This window comes from Naegleria lovaniensis (genome assembly GCF_003324165.1).
Source record: "Naegleria lovaniensis strain ATCC 30569 chromosome Unknown tig080, whole genome shotgun sequence".
NCBI classification, from domain to species: Eukaryota; Heterolobosea; class Eutetramitea; order Acrasida; family Naegleriidae; genus Naegleria; species Naegleria lovaniensis.
In genome coordinates, this window is record NW_025407903.1 from 17857 (window position 1) to 32398 (window position 14542).

General features: G+C 37.6%; 7 protein-coding genes across 7 annotated transcripts; 2 read left to right on the plus strand and 5 right to left on the minus strand.

The window, feature by feature from the left end:
- Positions 1 to 65: 65 nt before the first annotated feature.
- On the minus strand, positions 66 to 1382 carry C9374_014255 (uncharacterized protein; the record flags this gene model as incomplete). The annotated part of the gene is made up of 1 exon (XM_044690222.1): positions 66 to 1382. The coding sequence occupies one exon, from the start codon at positions 1380 to 1382 to the stop codon at positions 66 to 68; it is 1317 nt and encodes a 438-aa protein (XP_044541625.1).
- Positions 1383 to 1841: 459 nt separating this feature from the next.
- On the minus strand, positions 1842 to 3695 carry C9374_014256 (uncharacterized protein; the record flags this gene model as incomplete). Its single annotated transcript, XM_044690223.1, has 1 exon — positions 1842 to 3695. One exon carries the CDS (start codon positions 3693 to 3695, stop codon positions 1842 to 1844), a length of 1854 nt encoding a protein of 617 aa, XP_044541626.1.
- Positions 3696 to 3905: 210 nt separating this feature from the next.
- On the minus strand, positions 3906 to 5840 carry C9374_014257 (uncharacterized protein; the record flags this gene model as incomplete). The annotated part of the gene is made up of 1 exon (XM_044690224.1): positions 3906 to 5840. The coding sequence occupies one exon, from the start codon at positions 5838 to 5840 to the stop codon at positions 3906 to 3908; it is 1935 nt and encodes a 644-aa protein (XP_044541627.1).
- Positions 5841 to 5910: 70 nt separating this feature from the next.
- C9374_014258 (uncharacterized protein) lies at positions 5911 to 7650 on the minus strand (the record flags this gene model as incomplete). The annotated part of the gene is made up of 1 exon (XM_044690226.1): positions 5911 to 7650. One exon carries the CDS (start codon positions 7648 to 7650, stop codon positions 5911 to 5913), a length of 1740 nt encoding a protein of 579 aa, XP_044541628.1.
- A 187-nt stretch (positions 7651 to 7837) lies between these two features.
- Positions 7838 to 8320, minus strand: C9374_014259 (uncharacterized protein; the record flags this gene model as incomplete). The annotated part of the gene is made up of 1 exon (XM_044690227.1): positions 7838 to 8320. The coding sequence occupies one exon, from the start codon at positions 8318 to 8320 to the stop codon at positions 7838 to 7840; it is 483 nt and encodes a 160-aa protein (XP_044541629.1).
- A 368-nt stretch (positions 8321 to 8688) lies between these two features.
- C9374_014260 (uncharacterized protein) lies at positions 8689 to 12838 on the plus strand (the record flags this gene model as incomplete). Its single annotated transcript, XM_044690228.1, has 3 exons — positions 8689 to 9157; positions 9262 to 10402; positions 10543 to 12838. 3 exons carry the CDS (start codon positions 8689 to 8691, stop codon positions 12836 to 12838), a joined length of 3906 nt encoding a protein of 1301 aa, XP_044541630.1.
- A 218-nt stretch (positions 12839 to 13056) lies between these two features.
- C9374_014261 (uncharacterized protein) lies at positions 13057 to 14542 on the plus strand (the record flags this gene model as incomplete). The annotated part of the gene is made up of 1 exon (XM_044690229.1): positions 13057 to 14542. A coding segment is annotated over one exon (1486 nt), but the record flags the coding sequence as incomplete, so codon positions are not given.

Consider the following 14542-nt stretch of genomic DNA (forward strand, 5'->3'; position numbering starts at 1 on the left):
TGTCACGAAGAAAAATGAAACCAAAAGATCACATAATCCATGTCATATAAAGAATTTGTTTAATTTCAACAATTCTCCTGCAACAATTCAACAGAATTCTGAGCTCCATCTTGCAGCTCACAAGATTGTCTCCATTTCTGTCCATGACTTGCTACTTGCGTCCTCGAACGACTCTTGACATACTTCTCTGCAATCAATTTCCAATTATTACCACATTCTTTCAATCCTTGAAGAAACCGTTCATGTTCCTCCTCCGTCCACCATCCCTTATTGTGACCATTCTTGTTTTGAGTGGCAATACTTTTCGTTGCAGATGTTTTTAATCTCAGTTTTCCAATTTTTTGTTTCGAGTATTGAGGTGAAAGTTTTGTTTCAGAATCATCATCTTCTTGTTGATGATATTCGTGAGATGTGGATTCTTTCGAGGAAGTGTCTTTGGATGGTGATTTACAAGTTGTTTTTCTAAGGAGGGTTGAAGTGGTAGAGTTTTGAGACGACATGTTTGATCCCAGAGATGGTTCATGGAATGATGTGGAATTGTTTGTTTGATTGATTTCACATGCCGACGTCGCAGAGGACGACGAGGACGAGGTGGAGGATGGCGAATCTCTGACCATAGAGTTCATTGGATTCATTCGTGGTGGTAAATCTTCTCTCGTGTGTTGATGATCGACGACCACATTCAAATGTTGTTGGTTATGATCATGATTTGAGGAAGAAGATGAAAACGTCGATAACACCAGAGAAGATGAGCTCGATCGATCATTAAGGAAGTAGTTGTGGTGATCATAATCCGTATATGGATGAGAGATACATGGTGTCCTGTGTGGGGAAGATTGCAATTGGTTTTGATCCTTCTTATACATGGAAAGTACTAGTGCTCGTGGAGGATGTCGTCGTCGTTGTTCACATTGTTGTTTCTGTTTTTGGTAATCATGAGGAGGAGGAGGAGTACTCATGGAACACGGAGAATATCTTTCAAGAGAAGAAGAAGGAGAGTAACAAGCAACATGCTCCTCCAAAACATGTTCAACACCTTGTAACAAGGTATTACTCATCATCATCATGGAAGAGCTCTTGGTCGGTAAATGACAATGTCCATAGTTATAGTTATGGTTACAGTAAGAATTGTTATGATTAAAGTCATGTCGTGAGGATATGGATGTTGTTGGAAGTGGCGGTGGTGGTTTAAAAGTCAGCTTGGATAAATATTCTCGATCAGAATCATGGGGTGGTGGTGTTGATGTTGTGAACATGGATGGCATTTCTGAATATACAGAAGATAGATACAAGTGTTCAATGGAAGGTAATGGACAAGTATTGAGAGGATTTTCATTCCAATCCATCATCATCATGGGAAGACTCTTCATCATGGTTCGCATCTTTTACTTTTAAAAAGGGTAAGCCGGACAGTATATGATACAATCAATTTTGAATGGGATGGTTATGATGATGAATATATGTATTCGTTGGATTGATTCAGTAGGATATGATGATGAGGATATATGGTTTGGTATTCTCTAATTTTGATTTATTTCAATAATAATCCAAACAGAAAAATATGTGAGTATTGCGTGGTTGTGCAGATGCGTGTGGTTTTTTTTTGCTTGGGTTGTGTGAGGAGTAATAAACGCATCATGGTCCAATCGAAATGCGAGGTTGGGAGTTTTTTGGACCAATCCGGATATTTGTTCAGTATGACGGTTGACGAAAGTGAAAATATAATTTTCAGAGCACTTCCGCGCCAATGAAGTTTTTTCGTTGTGTGCTGGAAAACAATACCCTCTTGGTACACATCCTATGTGAGAGAAGTCTCATGAAATGTTTTAAAACTCCACTCATTACTCCTCTTCATGATAATCATTCATCATTTTGAGAAATCTTCTCTTGATAAATGCCAACACATTCTCCACCACAACATCCACTCTCAATATTGGATCACATGCATTGGATGCTTTGGCAGTTGGTCTTGCATTGCATTGAGTCGATACATTCTCCTCTCCTCTCAATAATTCCAAATAATCCACAACCATCGTGTTGGGAAGAGCTCTCAAAATTTGAAAACTCTCTCCGGTGTGACATCCTCGATCTGAATAACATTCTGGAGCAATGAGAACGGTAGTATCTTTTCTCATATACACTGAGTAATAAGCAGCACTTCCTTGATCGGAAATGTAGACATCCATGTTGGAAAAGAATTTCACTTGTTGTGAAACATTCATGGATTGAAGATCTAATTCCACAGATTCTACTTGAAGAGGTTGTTTCGAATGATAGAGGGAGAGATAGGGATCGTTTTGTAACTTGTCTCGAATGGCCTTAATTAATTCGTCGACGTTCCAAATAATTTTTCCATGCCCGGAGGAGAGTGACTTTTTGTGAATGACAATTTTCACAGGTTTTTTCTTTAAAAACGGAATCATTGCTTGTGGATCATCTTCCTCACTTGGTAATGGAGAAATTCCAAGCTTGTAATAGACTAATTGTCGATACTGCACAAAAATCATCTCGCGCGATGAAAATGCTCGAAACAGACCTGAAGTGAGTCCAATTCTGAATGTGGAAAAACATGCTTGTAAGACATTAGTTCTTGGAAAATTCGTTCCTCGTGGTGTGTTGCGACATGGCAACAAATCGACACGTGTGAAATCGTTCTGTCGACACAATTGAAGCGGTGGATTGTTGCTAAATAATTGTGGTAATTTCAATGAAAATTCATCAGCCAAACTCTCATTATATCGATAGGAACCAATCCAATTGTGAGCAACTTGTTCATAAATATCATCCAAATAAAGAATGTGATTATTTAACAGAGTGTCCAGATCTCGAGTTGAAGCGAGTGGATTAAAATTCATCATGAGCATGACAATCATTGCAATATTGTCAAATAAAAAGTGCCCCATATTTCCTGCAGCGTATCTTTTCAGTACATAGACTGGTTCAGAGTAGAATTTGAAATTTTTATCCAATTCGACAGGTTCTCCTAAAATGGAATGTAAGGGTTTGTCAGACCATGTGGAACCTGGAATGGAAGATGCATTTAACACTTTTTCAACAATAGAATTCCCTTGTTGGGTTCGTTCAAATTCAAAAACTAATTCTGAATCCAAAACTCTCATAAAGTGAAGACCTCGATTCGATTCAAATCTTCCCTGATTATAAATCCAAGGTCTTCGATTCAATTCGTCGAGAATGGAATCTTTTTTACCAAATAATCGATCTTTGGACATGTACAATAAAAACTGTCCTCTCGTATTGATACAAACATTTTCAATTTGACATGATGTGAATAATGATTGTCGAGTGTATCGATTGCATTGATAATTTCCAAACATGACTTGTCTTCGTCGTCCCATTTTGTTTCTCATGATGATGTTTGAGACTTTTGGTGTCGTCGTCACAGATCGATGCGAGTTCGAAAGAACCTTATCCTCTGCATGTTCCAAAATTTCTTGTTGAGCAGAAAAGTTGTTTTTCGTCCATTCTGAATTCAGTTCAAGTGGCCGACGTGGTTGTATTCCATGTAAAAATTTTGAAACATTCCGAACGAGTACCAATCCATAACATGCACAAAATAAAAACATGAGAAATACAAGGAAGGATGTGAGCAAAAAACGAGGACGTTTCCATAAAGAGGGTTGTGAAATCGAGGGCCACATGGAGGACACACGATGGTCTCTCAGATGTGGAAACATTTTTTTGAAATTGTTCATACAACCGTCATGCACATTTTTGTATTTCCTTTTTTAGAGAGATAACATGACAGAATCAACCAATGGTGAAAATAACTTCAATATTAGTATTTTTATTAATACTGTGCGAGTCGAATGAAAAGTAGCTCTTTTCCAAACTCAATTCCACAATTTTATGAAAAAGTATCGTCATCCTATTCACCTTTAACAAAACTAAAACATTTGATTCTGAACCATTTTCAAATATCTCTTTTTCAACATGGCACTCACAGTCTCTACAATCAAATCTGGATCAAATATTGGATCACATCCTTCCTTGTCTTTTTCAGTAGGTCTTGGCTTACACGAATTTTTGTGATCAATTTCCAAATACGAAACAATATTCGCATGTGAAATACCTTCAATGGTCATGAAACCTTCACCGACCCAACAGCCAGTATCTAAATTTTCTTTCATCCAACATGAAGGACCAACAATGGCAGTCGTGTCCTTTCTCAAATACACTGAATAATAAGAAGCACTTCCTTGATCGGCAATGTAAACATCAATATCGGAAAAGTATTGAACTTGTTGAGAGAGAGGTAAATGAGCAAATTCCAAAACTTGTATTTCAATTCGTTGGTGTGAATGATATAATTTCAAATATGGGTCGGAAGGAATTCGAGTTTTTAGGGCTTGATAAATTTCGTCAACGTTGTAAATAACTTTTCCGTGTGAACTCTTGTGGATAGGTTTTTTGTGAATGACAACTTTGATTGGTTTCTTGTTCAAGTAAGGAATCATTTTGGTCGAGTCGTCTTCTTCACTTGGTAAAGGATAAATTCCTAATTGATGAAATGTCAATTGTCGATAAAAGCTAAATACAAATTCTCTTCCTGGAAAACTCTTAAAAACAGGTTCTGCTCCAACACGAAATTGTGAAAAACATGCTGCCAATGTCACATGTTGAGGAGATGGCTCTGAAACGAGTGGGACATCTTCTGCATTTCGACATGGTAATTTTTCAAGTGAATACTTGTCTTTTGTTTTACACAGTTGAAGTATTGGATTTGAAGTCACATATCTCGATACCTCCAGAGTAATATCGTCCGATTGTTTTTCATCATAATGGTAGGTACCAATCCAATTGTGAAGTGAATGATCGAAAAGATCATCCAAATAGAGAATGTGATTGTCGAGCAACTTTTTAAAATCGTCATACGTAGGAGCAAAGGTAAATTCAAATTCCATTTGTTGAGCAATGACCATGGCAATGTTATCAAAAATAAAGTGTCCCATATTTCCCGAGGCATATCTTTTCAAGGCATACACAGGTTTTGGAAAATAGCGAAAATTCGAATCCAATGTCACAATTTTTCGAGTTGTTGTCTCTTCTTGATTGACATTTTCATTATCTTGATCGTTTTTGCTGACTGCTATTGGTGCTTTGGTTGGATGATCCAACTTTAAGGTCAATTCTTGATCCAAAATTCGAACTCGAAAATCACCTCTCTGAGTTTCCAATCTTCCCTGTGAATAGGTCCAAATCTGTTCGTTGAAATGTTTGAAATATTCACTTTCATTTCCACGGAAGAGTCGATTTTTTGGATGAAATAACACAAATTCACCTCTCGTTGCCAAACACAAATCATCAAAATGACACGAATAATACGTGTAATGAGCTTGACCTTCGAATTTGTAATTACATCGATAATTTCCATTCAATTTCATATGAATATCATATCTTGGAAAAAGTGGCAATTCTTGTGGTGGTGGGAATGAGTTGGATGCTTTTAGTGTATTGTCATCCTTGTTGTTCACATGATTCATCGTTTTATGATTCATCATGTTTTGATTTGTGTGATGATTCAAATGTTGATCATTCGAAGAAGAATTTTGAGAATGTGATGATTTGGAAATATTCTCGAACCGAGTGGATGTGGTGGTTATTCGTTTGTTATGAACAATTTGATAATATAAATAAATAATGGTGATGATAAAAGTGCAAAGAATGAATAATTTGAAAAGATTTACTCGATGTTTGGAGAAGAGGAGAGAACGGAAGGAAATGTGTGAGGAGTGATGGGAAGGAGAAGGTAGTGTATGGGTGGACGAAAGTCCGAATAATGATGATGGTGCAAGAGAGTCTTTGAAATTGCGTGTGCTCATTTTTCTTGTTGGACTTGCCAACTGTCAAAAGTGTCAACTACTAAAAAGGCAACCAAGCGACGGTAAGCCATTAATTTAAAATCTTCAAATATCTTTTCTTCAACAATTGCACCACACTCTCAGCCATGATTTGAGCGTCCAAAATGGGATCACAAATCGATCGAGCCTTTGCCGAAGCATCTCGTCGTTGACATTTCACATTCTTTGCGTCCAACTCTAAATAATCAATCACTTGAACTGCTGGCAATGCTTTCAAAGTTTGAAATGCCACACTCGATTCACATCGACTTGAATGATTCACAGCAGCAGTATCGTTGAAAACTGATGTGCATTCAGGTGCCACAATCATTGATGTATCTGCTCTCATAAACATGGAATAATAAGCTGCACTTCCTGAATCGGTAATGAACACATCCACTGTTGAGAAATAATTCACATGTTCATGGGAAAAACTTTTTGGAAATTCAAAAAACTCTACTAGAATCGATGAACGTAAATGAATTAATTGTTGGAGGAGAATATCATTTTGAATATTATGCGAGGTGAATCTTTCTTTTAAGGTTTTTGCAATTTCTTCAGCATTGGCAATAAATGGACCATGAGAATGTGAGGAAGGTTTGTGAATCGCTACTCGAACCATTTTAAAATCTAAATATTCAATCATTCGATGCGTATCATTTTCTTCGTGTGGAAGTGGTCGAATATTGAGATTGGAATATGCCAATTGTCGTAATGTTGAAGCCACACTTTCTCTTCGATATAAATTTTTGTGAAAGGGTGCAGTAAGACCAACTAGTAAATGTGAAAAGCAGGATTGCAAGACGAGTGGTTTTTCAGAGCCTTGATTTTTCGAATGATGATTGGAAACAGTCGAAGATTTTGCACCCACATTTCGACATGGTAATTTCTCAATGGAAAAATGATTCAATTTCGTTTCACAGAGTTGCAAGGGTGGTCGCTTACTGATCAAACTCGCCATTTTCAATGAATGATCATCAGCAATGGATGGATCTGAAAAGTGAGTGGCTACCTCATTATTAGGAGTGACCTTATCAAACACATCATCCAAATATAAAATGGTGTGATTGAGTAGAGATTCGAATTCTTGCGAATTTGAAACTGGATGATAGCTCATCATTAAGGAAACGACCATCAGTAAATTATCGACAAGAAATCGATCGAATTTTCCAGCAGCATATCGTTTGAGAGCATAGGTTGGTGTTGTGAAATAGGTAAAGTTCGAATCCAATTCAATCGGAGTGATTGTGACACCGTCATGGGTGAATGGCTGACTCGTTTTTTTGTAATGTGTGAAAATTTCTCGAATTTTTTGTGGTGCAGTGTTGGACCATCCAGAAATTGAACTTGCTCCCAACCATTGTGTTTCAGAGATCTGTTGAGAACTCGTGTTGGTAATATTTTGTGAATATTGTTTGACATGTTCCAAAACAAGATCTGCATCAATGACTCGTACTTGAAAATTTCCTCTCAATGTTTCCACTCGTCCTTGAGCATAGGTCCAAACTTCGGAATTGAGTACTTTCAAGAAATCTTTTTGAGAGCCCCAGAGTCGTTCGGAAGGATGGAACAAGACAAATTGGCCATTCGTTGCAAGACAAATATTTTCAATGTCGCACGTGATGAAGGATGTCTTTCTGACAAAATAACGATTACATCTGAAATTTCCGAATAATGGTTTTCTAGTGACAGGGTCATCGTGTGATGATACTAGAGGTACTAGATACCAAATTCCTAACAGCCATGACGAAACAAGTGCGAGAAGAAACACGGAGAAGTGAGAAGGGTACATGGTTGGGACAAAATTCAAGAATTTTTTTTGGCAAGTGACGGAACACAACGAATAACCTGAGACGCAAGGCATCAATAAAATTGTGACCTTGTCATTGACAGCAATTTTTGAGTTTTATAAGTTAAAATTTACAAGAGGCCTAGGGTGATGTGTTTGAGGTAGATGTGAGTTGTAATAAAACGCAAGCTTATTCCTTGCTCTTCTCAGCAGTCTTTTCTTTCTTTTCCTTCTTCTCTCTCTTCTTAGTCAATGGCTTTCCAGAAGATTGTTGATACTTGGTCACAGCCTTTGTACCTTCAGAAACAGCATGCTTGGCCAATTCACCAGGGAGAATCAATCTGACTGCAGTTTGAATCTCTCTTGACGACAAGGTCTTAGTTCCGTTGACTCTACACAATTGAGCAGCTTCGTTGGCAATTCTTTCAAAGATGTCTTGAATGAAGGAGTTCATGATGGACATGGCCTTGGTTGAGATACCAATATCGCTGTGGACTTGTCTCAAGACCTTGTAAATGTAAGAGCTGTAGGATTCATGTCTAGATTTCTTCTTCTTCTTATCGTCATCAGCTTCACCTTCAGCCTTGTCAGCCTTTGTGGTCTTTGGTGCCTTTGGCTTCTTGGTTTCCTTTTGTTTATCGGATTTTTCAGTCTTCTTGGTTGCTGGAGCCATTTGTTGTTACGTTGTTGATGTTGTTGGGAATTTTTTTTGTGGTGTGGGAATTTTTATTGCTGAAATTTTTTAAACTCAAAACGCCATAACAGCTTTTTGTAAACTAAAGTGGATCGAATTTTTTGGCGGGTCAAGTGCCTTTGGTGAGAAAAATTCGAATGGAACCACTTCCTTGAGACACTTCTTCAAACCTTCAATTACATGTTGCAAAGGCGATCTGATTCTGTATCAGCGAGTTGTTTTGATCAGATCATAAGTTTCGTTCAACACCAACGCCTCGTTTCGCAAGTGTGCTTTTCGATAACCTAATCAGAGGTTCCCGCTCACACCAAATATCCAACCGTTACACATGAAAAAATTCAGAAGAAATGATCAAATTGCCTCTTCAGCATCAACAACAGCAATTTTCATCATCATTTTCACATAGAACCGACTCGACATTTTCTCCCAACAATGCAACTACTAAAACCTGTTCATCCCCATCCACCACAACATCCAAGATGATGAACAAGGTACGAGTTGTTTCTCGTGTTCGTCCATTACTCTCCGATGAATTTGAAAAATCCAACTTTAAAACATGCCGAGTGGCTTCTAGTAGTAATAGTAGCACTACCACAAGTAGTATGGTCAATGATACTCCTAAATCACCTCCTCATAATCTCGTCTTTATGAAAGATCCAAGAAATCCCGGAGATGAAATTAAATTTGAATTTGACTCGAGTTATGATGAAGAGGCTACACAGAATGAAATCTTTCAACATGAAATTCTACCCATATTACCATCCCTCTTTGAAGGTATAAACACGACTGTATTTTGTTATGGAATGACCGGAAGCGGTAAGTTTTTGACTTTCCCACAATACAGCTGCTCTCTAAAAAACGTTTGTTTTCTTCTTCTTACACTCTCTTGGATCATCATCTCTTGCATCATTATCATGTAGGCAAAACATTTACCATGCAAGGAGGAGAAACGGTTGAAAACATGGGAATTATTCCACGTGTGGTTCAACAATTACTCTTTCAAGTTTCCAATCGGCACTACAATGAATCAGAATGTAAACTCTCCATGTCCTATCTTGAAATTTATAACGAGAAGGTCCATGATTTACTTGTCGTTCCTTCTTCATCCAAAATTTCATCTTCTCCTTCTTCTTCTTCTTCTTCAACAACAACAACAACAATAACTCCATCATCTCTTGTAGATAACACTTCATCCTCCTCCCCTGCTTTTAAAGATCTCCCCCTTCACGAAGATAAAAACAAGAACATCATTGTGAAAGGACTTGGTTCCAAAACCATCTCAACCTACGATGAATTTTGTGAATGGTTCTATCAAGTGGGTATGAAGAATCGTAAAGTAGCTTCCACAAAACTCAACGATCGATCTTCACGTTCCCATGCCATTCTCACTCTCACCGTCAAGAAGAAGGATGAAAAAACAGGTCAATGGTTCACTGGAAAAATCAATCTCATTGATTTGGCAGGCTCAGAAGACAATAGAAAAACCGGTAATACTGGTACTCGACTTACTGAATCGAGTAGTATCAACACCTCTCTTTTCAGCTTGCGTAAAGTTGTGGATCAACTCAATTCAGGCACCCAAAAAGTTTCATATCGAGACAGTAAACTCACTCGACTCTTGCAAGATTCATTGGGAGGTAATTCTCAAGCCATCATGATTATTAACATTTCTCCCTATACTGAACATTATATGGATACCTTCAAATCTCTACGTTTTGGAATGAAATCTCAATCCATTGTAAATAAGCCAACCATTCATACTAGTTATTTCGAGAATGAGGAAGAACGAGCAAAGCTTGAAAACATGGCAAATATTGGATATGGGGCAGATCGAGAGACTCAACTCAAACTTCTTCAACTCGAGAAGGAGAAGCATTTGATGCAACGTAAAATTGGTGTTCACACTTCGAAAAGTCTCTCATATTCGGATTTGATTCAAGTCGCTACGAATTTTGCAACGAAAGAGGATTTGGAAAGAGCTCAAGCAGATTTGAGACAAGGATTGTTGGATCCAATGTTGATCAAAAAGAGTATTTCATTACAGGATGAAATTCTCGATCGGTAAGTAGTACATTTTACTCCACAATTATTTAATATCGTAAATTGTGTATAACATATGTACTCTCGCTTGGACCTATGATGATTGTTTTCTTTTCATGAACCAATCTAAATCGTTCCCAATGTTGTTTCCATCATTTTAGATTGGCAAAATTGGAACATTTTGCATTGACTCAACAAGGGAGTTCTGTTGCCTTACCAAATTTACAGAGCATTCAAACAGAACTTGGTCACAATTCACCACAGATGCAATCTTCTCCTCTTGCACAACTCGATGACATTTTGGACATGAAAAAGAGACTTTATTCCATACTGTCAGAGATTGATTCCAAGAGCTCCTCTCCGCCACCTTTGAATACTCAGTCTTCTTCTCCGTTTTCTAATAATACTCCAACATGGTCATCAACAAGCTCAACAACACCTTCTTCCAGCAAGTTAGAGAACAACACTTTGAGCCATGACAAGTTGTCGTATTCAACACCACGATCTGCCCAATCATCAGCCACTCCTTCAAGTCGCAGAAGTAACACCTTACCCACACCACCTCTCTTTTCCAAAACTAAGACCACTAAGACAACTCTTATTGGATCGACCTCAACCACTCCACTTCACTCTTCTCCAAACAAACCCTTTTTTCAACCTCCCAAAATTCGTGCTCAAAAAAGTTTCGAAAAGCCAAATCTCATTGGTAAAGTGACCACTCCTCTCAAATCTTCCGTAACCTCAACAACCTCAACAACCTCAACGCCAACAACAGCTTTGAAAGAAGTTTCATCATTGAAAAAATCACAAGTTTCTACTACTACTACTCCTGCAGGAACTCTCGCTCGTACACCACTCGCCAATATTACGAACCACACCACCACCACTACGACGACGAATGGAGCAATGATGCGTTTGACTACGACGCCTTCTCCTTCAGCTTCAACATGTACGATTGGAAAGGCAACAACGAGTAAGGTAACACCAAGAAAAGTATTCGCGGATACACCAAAACAAAATCAGGCCATAGTGTTGGAAAAGGCATCCTCTTTGGAACATTTGAAACTAAAGCACAAACCAAGTAAGAAACCCTTGTCATCCTTAACAACACCGACAACAATGAAAAGTAGTTCTACCGCCACCACACCTCCTTTGTCAGTGAATCATCATCAGAAACAAGTAGCATCTGCCTCTAGCAATAAGCCAAATTCTCTCGATTTTAACATGACAGTCGGTTCCATTTCTCCAATTAAGAATCGGGACCATGTCTTGAAGGACATGACACTTCTCTTTCCTGAGAATCACAATATTCAACAAATATTGTCGAGTCTTGATCATGTAACTACGGATGACCTATTTCCAAAGAGCTCTACCGAAATCAAGACGTGTGAAACTGGCTCATGTGAAGGTATCAAGCAACCAACGGATGAGAATTCAAACTTGAAAGAATCTAATTGTAAAAACCAACAGGTACAAATCCCAACGAACACTCAAGTCGAATTAGTTCTATCTACAAAAAATCCCTCAATCAAGAGAAAACGATTCGATTCAGATGATGAAAGCAAAGAATGTACAGCTTCATTGGAGAAGGCATATACCGATGACGACAATCGCAAAAACAAGGTTCTGATCAATGAGGACAACATGGCAATTCCAACAGGTAAGGCAAGCAGCACTCGAGCTTTAAAAACCACTCGGAAAAAAGTGACCATCAAAGAAAGTGATGAAGAAGAGCAAGATAATACCTCTTCAGATACTGAAGAAAAACATAACACGTTCAAACCCAAGCTCACAAGAAGGAGAGAAAAGAAATCGAATCGTGTTTGTAAAATTTATGATAATGTACTTCTTCTCGAGAAGAGTGAATTTGCTTTTGTCTCTCCTCCAATGGAAGGCAGTGGTGTGGCAACAGACAAGTCCAGGGACAACAAGTTTTCACTTGCACGAGAATATATCAAACAAGCCAATACTCTCAAAAAAGAAGGAAATCTTGAGAATGCTCTCGAACTATTCGAAAAGGCTTTACAACTCATACCAAGTAATGAAAAGTTAAAGCAAAAGATTGCCAAACTCGAAAATGCTCTTAAGAATTCTATGGTCTTGACTGGAGAAGAAGAAGAATTTCAATTTAATGATGACAAGGATGATGTTGAAATGGTCGATTCCATGTCACAACAACAAGAATCATCGAATGACACCGACAAGTTGTCAAGAAGCGATACCACCACAAATGAAAAATCCACACAAGACAAATTACTTGATTACCTTAATGACACCAATAATGGAATGAAGCAACTCAAGAAACTTGCCACCATTGGAGACAAGAAGGCAGAGAAAATTATGGAATGTCGACCTTTCAAAACCATTTCAGAATTATCGAGAATTGGATTTGGAGAGAAGGGCATTACAACCTTCATTGAAAAGAATGAAAAATTCATTTCTGAATTGGATGAGTGAAGATCTCTTCCATGAGAATTTAGGGAATTTCTTTTATTAAAAACAGAATCTATTGAAAATTGTTGTTTCGTTTATTCTCATGTATTTTCTCTATTCCTCTCGCACCTTACTTTGTAAAGATACATCATGAAGAAAACATACCCAAATTGAAACTTGCATTTTCATCTTGCTTTTCTTTGGTTTCGGAGCCATCTTCACCTGATTCTGAAACAAAAAAAATGCCTCAACACAATCCACCCCATTACTTCAAAGACAACTCGCTGGAAGGCTTTATCTCCACGTTTGGTGATTATGTGGATAAAAACAATCGAATTGTTTATAACATGTGGGACTATTATGATTACTATTATGAAGATGAAAATGCTACGGTGAGATCAATTCCGATTGCTCTTATTTTGGAATTACAAGAAGATCTTTACGTGATGGATCAATTACCGAAATACATCCTATGTAGTGATTTTACTAAAATTCCGAAAAAGAAATATAGACCTTCTTATTTGTTCATTGCCATTCGAACAAAAGGTTACTGGATGGAATTTTCATTTGCATTATTGAAATTAGGAAAGCTAGGCTCTTGGGTTGATGAGTCTCGGCTCACATTCCTGTACCACTCGAATGATCACTCCTCTCGAAGTTATTCCATTACCGACCAATTAGACAGCATTTACATTTCGTACTGCGACGAAAAGCAAATGAAGTTTCTAGTTGGACTTGAACTCCAATTTGGCTTGGTGCTGAATGAACAAGATGTGAAAAAATCCACGTTTCATTATAGTGAGACGAATGATCATTTATTGCTACGATATCATCGTATTTGGGGTGACACAGTTTTCTGTCGTAACAATGAAAGGACCTATTATCACATTGTGTTGCAGTATCATTGGATTCACACTCATGGAGCTTCTAGAACTACAGATTTAATTCGTGTTTCTACTCGATCTGAAACCAATGCAACATCAAATGTTGAACAATTGATATGTCTGAAAGATGAGGCTGTTCAATATGCAGTACTTATGGAAAAAGGAGACTCTATGGAAATGAGACATGATCAACAAGATGATGCACAATGCAAAGAATTTTATATTATCTTGTCTTGTCAAAAGTCAAACAATAAGAACACCAATGCCATCTATAAGGTTTATGTCCCAAAGAACGAATCACCTTCTAAAATACCTGTTTACTTTACTAATTTTGAAAAGTATTTTGTGGACGAACAGCATCATTATAATTTAGAAATTGTCTCTTATTGCAAATTAACTTGCAACAAATATTTGGTAATGGCATTTTGTAAATCTAGGCGACACAGTATCGACAAGATAACCTCATTTGAACAATTATTTACAGACCGAACCATGTGGCTCTTGATTGACGTCCACACACATCACATCAAACAGGTTTTCCCAAGAGTTTATGATTTGGCAGCACAACAACGAAAAAACAAAGATGAGTTTACAACCGTTACAAAACGTAAGAGAGGAGGAAGGTTTGCAATTTCAAGACGATCCGAATGTGAAGATGGAGATTTAAATGGAGGTTATTCCAATGTGACTCTGCTAAAACAAATTAAGAATTTGAAAGGAGTGAATGATAAGGATTATGAACATCAAGACACTCTCGATCCAGAGTCAGAAAATAATAACATGTTCGATCAACACAAGATTTCTTCGAATATTCCTTCTTTGAATCGAGTTTCGTTGAAAGCAT